At 48.1% G+C, this 9,400-nt stretch overlaps 1 protein-coding gene across 1 annotated transcript in view; it reads left to right on the top strand.

Moving 5' to 3' along the window:
• The first annotated feature begins 486 nt into the window (after positions 1 to 486).
• TOP2B (DNA topoisomerase II beta) overlaps positions 487 to 9,400 on the top strand; it is a 507,457-nt gene continuing 498,543 nt past the window's right edge. Inside the window, 1 exon segment of the mRNA XM_030205679.1 lies at positions 487 to 1,155. Within this exon segment, the coding sequence (XP_030061539.1) occupies positions 1,099 to 1,155 (57 nt within the window). The 5' untranslated portion in view covers positions 487 to 1,098.

Genomic DNA, 9,400 nt, shown 5'->3' with positions numbered 1-9,400 from the left:
GGGGGGGGGGGCGCACCAGTGTGTGAACTAGGATAAGGGCTAATCGCAAGCAAGCTCCTTGGAGCTGAGGGTATAGGCAATACTTTTCGCATTTTGCCCCGCTCCACAAAAGTAAACATCGTTCCAATTCTTAACGCGCAAGATCAAAGAAGCACCGCCGGCCACACTACCACCCGACACAACTTCAAAGACCACTACCGGCGAATATTAATAATTAAAGAAAAAAAAAGGAATGGCACAGGAACTAAATAAATAAATAAATAAATAAAATAAACCGAAATCTTCCCCGTTGCCATCAACCTTGACGTTGTGGTATTGGTAATACTTTTCTTATTGTTCCATTGGCGAAGCTAGGGGCTCGGACCCGCCTCCGGCGCAACGGGATTGGCTGAAGCGTGCTGGGCCGGCGGCAGAGTGATGCTGGACGGGAGGCCTTGCCGTGTGTATTGTCTGTGGCGGCGTTCGATTAGGGGAGGGGGGAGGGGAGGAAGCGCAGCAGCAGTAAGCGGCGGTGGCGGCTTCCATTTTAAAGCGCCGCGTTCCGGCTTGGCCGTTTTCTTTTTATTTTAACATTTTTTTTGGTTAATTTGTCACGTCTTCCCCGTCACTTAGAGCTTGGGCGGTGTGCACCTCTCTCTCCCTTTCTGTATATATACATAATTTATTCCCCCCCCCCCCACCTTTTCTCTGGGGTGCTCGCTAGTCGAGGGGTGCCTGGGCCGGAGCCGCCGCGGCTCGAGTTTGAGAGCGGCCGCCTGGAAAACCGCGGTCTTCGGGACGTGGCTGCTGGCGGCCCAGGGCTCAGTCTGTGGCAGTGCGGGGTGGGCGAGCGTGGGTTCCTGCTGCCGCCTCCGCCAGGCTCTGGCCTTTTGTTGTAGAGGATTTTTGCAGACAACTTCCCCAGTGTGTGCAAGAGCGAGTGCGGTCTAGGACGCTGCGGCCACTCTTTCTCTATCTTTTAGTGTGTGTCTCTGCCTATATGTAGGGGAAGAGAGGGTTTTTAAAGTTATTTTACGAGCAGTATTTGGATTTTTAATATTTTTAAAAAAAAAAAGAAGTAACTTATATATACACGAGCCCTCGTCTTCGGGCAGAAAAATGGCTAAAACCGGTGCCGGTGACGCTGCAGGAGGTGGCGGAGCTCTGACCTGGGTGGTAAGTGACAGTGTTTATTTGTCTCCCCACCGGGTTTGTTTCCAGCTCCCTGTGGAGGGGACGATGGGAAGGGATCGCGGTAATGCTCTTTGTGTGCTGGCTCTGTTGATGTGGTGGGAGCTTCTGTGGGAAGGTCGGGGTAGGGTGACCCTTTATTCAGGCCAAAAACAAAATTATCCCCCCCCCCCCCCGGCTAGCCATGGGATAATTGGGGTCTGACGCGTTTATCTGATAAATCAGATAAATCAAGAACCCCCGCCCAGGTCAGCTCTGCAGATGTTAGGGGGACCTGGTGGTGTGAATAAATGAGACCTATTTTGAGGGTGCATGGGAATTTGAAAGTGTTTAGAGTTTAAGGATGAACAGGTCTGTTCGTCCGGCTTTCACCACCATTGATGTATGACAACTTCACTGGAATAGGAAGCCTTAACCAAACATTCAAAGACAAGATCGCGAGATGCGTTGTGACTCTTTTCACATTTTCTGTGGCAGTGAAGGAGTAGCTTGATGGTTGGTTCCAGCGGGTTGGAACTGGGGAAGCCGGGTCCAAATCTTCCTCTACGGCTCCTTCTGATCTTGAGCCAGTGGAGGAAAATACTGTACTCTGAACGTATCTCGCTTTCAGTTTACTGAAAAAAATCATGAGCTAATTTGTTTTCAGCTTCTGTTGCTGTTTAAAGGAACTTGAGGTATTGGGGAGAAGGAGGAGCGATTATGGATACAGTGGAGGGAGTGATATCAGCTAAGTTGGGATAGCTGTGTGTTACTGGGGATAGGGGATCGATCCCCCCTTGTCTCAGGGTTTTCACCTACCCATATTGGCATGAAGATCATGTTCAGCTTGAAAGTGAACTTGCATCTGACTTTTGGCCAATCAGCAGTTTCTCAGCTCTGCACAGAAGCACATTTAAAGTCCATTGCCAAGTCTGGAAAAAAGCCATCACTTATTAGTTTGGTCTGACAGCAGTGTCCTATGCAGCTTTTAATAAAACGTATTTGCAGTAAGTTCAAGACTACAGAAAAATGTGAAAGATTTTTGCAGCAAAATTACTTATAATACCACAAAATCTTGTACTTTGTGAAACGGCACAAGTTGTTCCTTATTTGCCATTCTGTTTTTATCCTTTCTAAAGATCCTATGTGTTAAAACGCGAACGGCTTGGCAAAGTTGCCCTTGTGCAAATAATATTGCATGACTAGGTGTAGATCCATCTGTGAGCACAGAGAACATGCTGTGTAATAAACTTAGACATATTACTTGGTCCCTGCCCATGAAGAAGCCTAATGTTTAATGCAGTAAGCTTTGATCCTGGTGAACTGGGTTTGATTCCTATTGCAGCTCTTTGTGACTCTGGGCAAGTCACTTAACCCTCCATTGCTCCAAATGCAAAATAAGTACATTATATAATATGTGAACCACTTTGTAACCACAGAAGGGTCCCATTCCCTTTCTCCCAAATATAATGTTAGCAAAGTGAAGAATTTCCACAAATCAGTGGCTAAACAAAGCAAAGTCCAGGCATTTTGTCACGTAAAGTGCATGCTTTTGAAGTCACTTTGCATGAAAGGAAAGTAGAAGCTTTCATCAAAGTTGTTGTCATGCAAAATCATACTAAGATGCTTATTTATGTGGAAAAGATTTGCTGACCTGTCTTTGGGAAAAAAAAATTATAGTTCAAAAATTACAGCTATTTTTTCAAAGAGCTTGAAAATGAAAGGACCCTCTAGCTCATGTTGGACTCCCCCCCCCCCCCCCCCCCCCCCCCGAGCCCCTACAGGGAATTTAGGTCACTCCAGCACCCCTCCTGGCCCCAGTGTTGCAGCTGAAATGTTTAAATCCCTGCATCTTCTGAAGCCCTGCCCCTCATTGCAATACTGAGGCTTGGCCTGTTTCCCTCCACACTGCTGACTTACTCTAAAGGGACATGGGTTACAGTGAGGGTAGGAGTGATCCTCACTTGTGAACAGGGTGAATTAATTTGCATACAGTGATTTGAATTTTTACCATTTGTACTTTTAGAAGCTGAAACTGGATTTTATTGTCACTTGGGATTCTTTGGTCTTTTGTCATCTTAATTTCAGCAACGTTGTCATCTTCTGATGCAAGCATCTGCTGAGATGGTTTATCTAGGTGGTTTGTGCTTACTGGTGGACTCTTCCATTACTTGCTTGATTCCTGTCTTCTTTGACCCTGTTCACCTTTAGTGTTATTTGCCTTTTGTGTTGGTTTTTGTGATCCTTACTTGCTCCTGGCCGGTAGGCTACTGGCTTAAAAATAGTGATACTACCTCCGAGTGTGTGTCAGAGGTAGTAATGTGAGATTACTACTGGAGATCACCAAGACACTATTCTGAAGCCAGTAGCATACAGGGCAAGACCAAGCATGGTTCACTCCTGCTCCCATTGCCCCCCTCCCCCACCCGATCCTTCAGCAAGAAAAGGTTGGCAAGCTAGAGAGGGTCTGTACTCGGTATTATATTGTTAAGGAGTGGGGTTATGAGGATTTTGAATGTTTTAGCTCTGAGTTGGGGCTAGTGAGGTAGGACATTAGGTCTACAGTGCCACCAGGGAGTTGAGGTCCCTTCTCTCTCTCCCACTTCCCCCGGTGATTTGTGCTGGTGGCCCTTTAATTTATTGTGCTGTTCTGTAAATGGCAGTTTCCTTTATCATCCTGCTAGACCAGACTGGAATAATGGGTTATAACCCCCTACCAGCAGATGGAAGTACAGAAAACTGAAGTCTTCTGGTGACATCACCAGTACAAGGACTGGTGCAGTTTGGAACTCTTCACTGTTTCTCTACCTCCAGCAATGGTGAAGGTGGGACTTGGCAGCAGGCAGTCTTGGAATTCCATTGGCAAGGTACTCCCTGGGACTTGAGCCCGTGGGTTGGCGGGGGAGGACGCCTATTAATGGCAGGTGAGTGCTGATGTGAGGCCTGCGGAAGCCTGTGACAAGGTGTCTGAATGATTTTCTGCCATAACAGAATGTTTCAGGCAACCTTTGGTGGGTTTTCCCCCCCATGCGTGGTTACTCAGCTTCTGGCTTTGTGCAAGGCTGCAGACTCTAGGGGCTCTGGGTCATGTATCTAAGTGGCAGAGGCAGCTCAGTGTTTTTTTTGGAGCTAGGTCAAGCTAGGTCTGTGTGTTCAGCAGAGGAGGCTGGGGGGCCAGAAAGGGACTTCTTTGAATGTTATCCCCAGGAGCTGGGGGAGCTCTTGCTGGATGAAGATGCATTACCAGGTTGTCCAGCTAATCTGTCAGAAGGAACTTGGTCATCTTGTCCAGTTGGTGACTGAAGCCCTACGGATCCTATTAGTGACTCAAGAAGACCCTCTTGGCAGAGATACCAGGGTCTCAAGAGGCCAACTAGGATTTTTTCCATACATTGGGTCCTATCGCAGATGTTTGTCTGAGATGTGGAAGACCCTAGGGAGGGTCTTCAGGGGTGCAAACCTTTTGGGGAATCTGTAACTGCTCCTGAGTGATAAGCTTGACAAGCTCTTCATTTCCCAAAGGTGAATGCCCTGGTTATGATAAGTGACCAAGAAGATGACTATTCCTGTTGAAGGGGGATTGGCTCTAATGGATGCTCAGGAAAGAAAGGTGGAGCAGTTGCTTAAGCAGGCCTTACCTTGTTGGTTATTGGTGTACTGGCCTGATTTTGTGGGTGCTTATATGGCTTGTGCCCTACTATTTTGGGTGCAGCAGTTGCCAGAGGCTCCAAAGGAGGCATGGATAAGATTCCAGGGCAGCTTTTCTAGTGGATGGGCTCTAGTCTTCATGTGTTGCTAGATGGTGGTTGCCTGTAGATAGCTTTGGCTACACCAGTGGATGCCTGATGTGGCCTCAGAGGCATGTTTGAGTAAAGTGCCCTTCAGGGCTGTCTGCTTTTCAGGGAGGATTTGGAGAAGCTGGTTAAGGTCTATGAGTAGGCTAGACCACAGTGGCTTTTGGAGGACCACCCATAGACTTTCTCACTCTGGGGGCATATCTTGGTCAAAAGATAGGGCTCAGTATCTCCCCAGTAGGAGGTCCTCTGTCTCCCCCCCCCCCGCCATATTCAAAGGCCTAGAAAAAGTTGCCTTTGAGAGGGTGAGGGACCCGAGTTCCTCAGTGGCTGCTAAGAGGTGCTAGTGAGGATCAGCCAGGCTTTGCAGAGGTGATGTTGGGTAGTAGGTTCTACCTGTTTTACCTTGGGTGGGCTTGCATCATTTCCAATCAGTGGGTCTCAGAGATGCTACATCAGGGATATTCCTTAAAGTTTGCTGAACCTGTTTTATGCCCCTGCATTTCTTCCCCCTAAAGAGGGGTGATTGAATCCACTCTCAGTGACTTCAGCTGGGTGTGGAGCAGGGCCAGGGGCACTATTCCATCCATTTTGTCTTGCCCAAGAAAGGACGCTTCTTCAGACTAATCTTGGATTTTAAAAGGGTCAGTGCCTCCCTCCAAGTCCTGCAATTTTGGATGGAGACCTTTCAGTCGGCAATACTCACCTCGCTGGACCTGTTGGAGGTGTATCTGCATATTGCCATTTGAAAGTCTTGCAAGTGCTTCCTGTACTTCTGCATTATAGACAAATACTTCCAGTTTAGAGCTATGCCTTTTGGGATGGCAATGGTGCCCTAAATCGCTTCCAAGGTTTTGGTGATGATGGTGCATCTCTGCAAGTAGCTAATTTTCTGTACGTCCTTACTTGGATGACTTGTTGATCTGGATGAATTCAGAACTGGATTCCAAAGTGGCCCCAGTGGAAGTGATCCACCATGTGGAGAAGCTTGGATGGTGAGTTACGCCAAGAATCATCTAGGCATGGACGTCTTACATTATTATTACTTATAGTTATCCAAAGTTTAACATTAGGACTGGTTCCTACATCCTGGAAGCACTCCCATATATGTTCCATACTAAAATTTTCAACGGCTGATCCTGCATCTGTGCAAAATTACAGGCCCACGCATGTTTACCAACTAAAATGATAGAACGGTTGGTGCTTAAACAATTGTCAATATTTGGTGAAGATACTAATATTGTACATTCTCAACAAGTGGGATTTTGTAATGGAAACAGTACAGAAACAATTTTGTTGTTTTCTGAGTGAAACTCATGAGTTGTTAGTAGGTATATTGCACTTGCAGTTTCACTGGACTTAGCATCAGCGTTTGATCCTATTGATCATAACCTGTTGTTACAAAGATTAAGGGCCAGATGCACTAAACCTTAACGACCCTTAACGAAGAAACTTTCAACCGTAGCATGCATCAAAGGCCATTTTCCGACAAAGCTAGCAGCTAACGAAACCGGAATGCAAACGAGAAACTACCATTGAAATGTTGACAATTTGGAATGCACTAACCATACCGATGATAGCAACGAATCACTTAACATCAGAAATTTAACGTGAGTTCAGACCTGTCGTTAAGGCCTGAGCTGTCATCTCCCTGCTGCCCCCTGCACCATGAAAAACCAAATTGCTGGCATGTTTAAAAAGAAAAGTGGCTCCTCGCTTCCCTTCCGGAGGCGGAGCATGGCAGGAGGCGGAGCAGTGTTGTGAGAAAGAAGAAGAGAGACAGGAAGGGAGGGGGGCCCGGCGCTGCAAAAGTTTTGATTTGTATTGAGCTTTTATTTCATATGCAGGGAGAAGCGGGGAGCAGCAGCGACCTCGGGCGGGGGGGGGGGGGGGGGGCAAGGCCATCCATACAGGACGCTCCTGATGAGCGCCTTTGCCCCCTCCCAATCCTTTTTATGTTTGTTTCATTTTTTATTTTAGGCAAAGGGAAGCGGGGAGCCACGTGTTTTTTTGTTGTTGCTGTTTTGGACATTTGTGGCATGCGCAGAGCAGCCAGCATAACGCTTGGCTGCTCTGCTCATGCTTTGCTTTAGGGGCCGATTACTGACGGGGATAACGAATCTTTCATACATTGTACTTTTCAATACCGCACCGAACATGTGCGACTTGTTTTTTTGGTGCATGCTTCGTTTTTTCAAATTTGTTAAGGACTAACGTTTTAGATTTTTTTACGTATGGTTGATGCATCTGGGCCTAAGTTCTATAGGAATTTCTTCTACTGTTTTGACATGGTTTAGCTTATTTAGAAAAAAGAGAACATATGAGGTGTCAGTAGACCATGTAATTTCCAAGAACTGTTGTTTAATGTGGGGTACTGCAGGGTTCTGCCTTATAGCCAGCTCTTTACTATCTTTATTGCACCATTGTTAACGATTATTCAAGAATTTGGAGTTAAGGTCTGTTGCTGTGTGGATGACATATTAATAGTAGTGAAAATAGATCCTTTAAAGTTTAATCTGACTGTACTACAAAATTGTTTAACTGCAGTTGTCCATTGGTTGAAAGAAAATCGCCTGGTTTTGTATATAGATGAAATCTTGACATGTTGGATTACTGGTCAGGGGTCTCAGCCAACCTTGGTGCCAACTTTATTAGTTAAGGCTGTTCCATCCGTTGCTACTTTTAGGTATCTGGGGATAATAGCAGATTCACAATTGACTTTTAATGATCATCCTATATAATAATTCTCACCTCTAACGTTCTAATGTGCCTGGGACCGTGGCTCCCTCGGAGGTGGTCTGCTAGGCAGTTTAGAATGCACTGACGTCAGTGATGTCACTGACAACTGATTCCAAGGCAAGGGGAGGAGTAGGGAAACACGCGGAATGTGTTTTCCTACTCCTCCCCCTGCCTACCAATCAGCTCTCAGTGCCCCCGCCTCGACGCATCACCCAAGACCCTCCCCCCCGGCGCATCACCAAAGCCCCTACCCCCCCCCTCTCGGGCACATCAACGCCCTCTCCACCCGCAGCCGCCAATACTAACGCTGTCCGGCCGCTGCTGCTTCTCCTGTGGAGCAGCAGCGGCCGGTACAAAAAGAAAAAAGCCAAAAAATGATTTTTAACCTGAAACGCGGCTCCGTAGACAGCCATCTGGCATTGGCTGTCGTCACTGCAGCCGCTCCTCCTCTCCCCTCCACGTCACTGCCCCTGCAGGAAGACCCCGGAGGAGCGCAGCGATGTCAGAGGGGAGAGGAGGAGTGGCTGCAGAGATGACAGCCAATGCCAGATGGCTGTCTACGGAGCCGTGTTTCAGGTTTAAAATCTTTTTTTGGCTTTTTTCTTTTTGTACCGGCTGCTGCTGCTCAACAGGAGATGCAGCAGCGGCCGGATAGCGTTAGTATTGGTGGCTGCGGGTGGCGAGGGGGTTGATGTGCCCGAGGGGGGGGTAGGGGTTTGGGTGATGCGCTGGGAGGGATAGGGGTTTGGGTGATGTGCCGAGGGGGAAGGGGAGGGTCGCTGGACATGGGTGGCTGCAGGGGGAGAGGAGGGTTGCTGGATATGGATGGCTGCAGGAGGGGCAGGGAAGAGGGAGGTGGGGAGGGGGTCCTGAGACCAGATGGGTGGCTGCAGGGGAGACAGAAGGGACGCTGCAGGGGGGGGGCATGGGGAGAGGAGGGTCGCTGGACATGGGTGGCTGCAGGAGGGGCAGGGGAGAGAGGTGGGTCGCTGGACATGGGTGGCTACAGGGGGGGGCAAGGGGAAAGGAGAGGAGGGTCGTTGGACATGGGTGGCTGCAGGGGGCCAGGGGAGAGAGGTGGGTCGCTGGACATGGGTGGCTACAGGGGGGGGCAAGGGGAAAGGAGAGGAGGGTCGTTGGACATGGGTAGCTGCAGGGGGAGAGGAGGGTTGCTGGACATGGGTGGCTGCAGGGGGAGCAGGGGAGAGAGGAGGGCCGCTGCACATGCGTGGCTGCAGGGGCAGAGGAGGGTTGGTGGGGAGGGGGTCCTGAGACCAGATGGGTAGCTGCAGGGGGGGCAGGGGAGACAGGAAGGACGCTGCAGTGGGGGGATTACCTTGCTAACGCCCGTTTCATTGCCTACCGAAACGGGCCTTTTATACTAGTATATCAGAAGTTAGTAAAAACGTTTTTTGTATATTAAGATTACACCCAGTGAAACATTACTTTGATGAAAAAACTTTACATACATTGCTTCATGTACTGTTTCCAAGATGGACTATGATAATGTACAGGCCGGGTGTTTAAAATCTAACCTCAAGCGTTTGCAAACCATGCAGAGTGCTGCTCTTAGACTGTTAGGTAACTACAGAAAATTTGATCATATTACTTGCTTTATTTGAAATATCATTGATTACCTATGAAATACAGAGTTGGTTTTAAATGCTCTTGTCCACAAGGCATATTATACCTAGAGGCCAATCTATTTACATTCATTG

The sequence above is a fragment of the Microcaecilia unicolor genome, chromosome 1 (genome assembly GCF_901765095.1).
Source record: "Microcaecilia unicolor chromosome 1, aMicUni1.1, whole genome shotgun sequence".
Taxonomy (NCBI): domain Eukaryota; kingdom Metazoa; phylum Chordata; class Amphibia; order Gymnophiona; family Siphonopidae; genus Microcaecilia; species Microcaecilia unicolor.
Note: the sequence above shows the minus strand (reverse complement) of the source record. Positions and strands in the feature narration are given on the sequence as shown.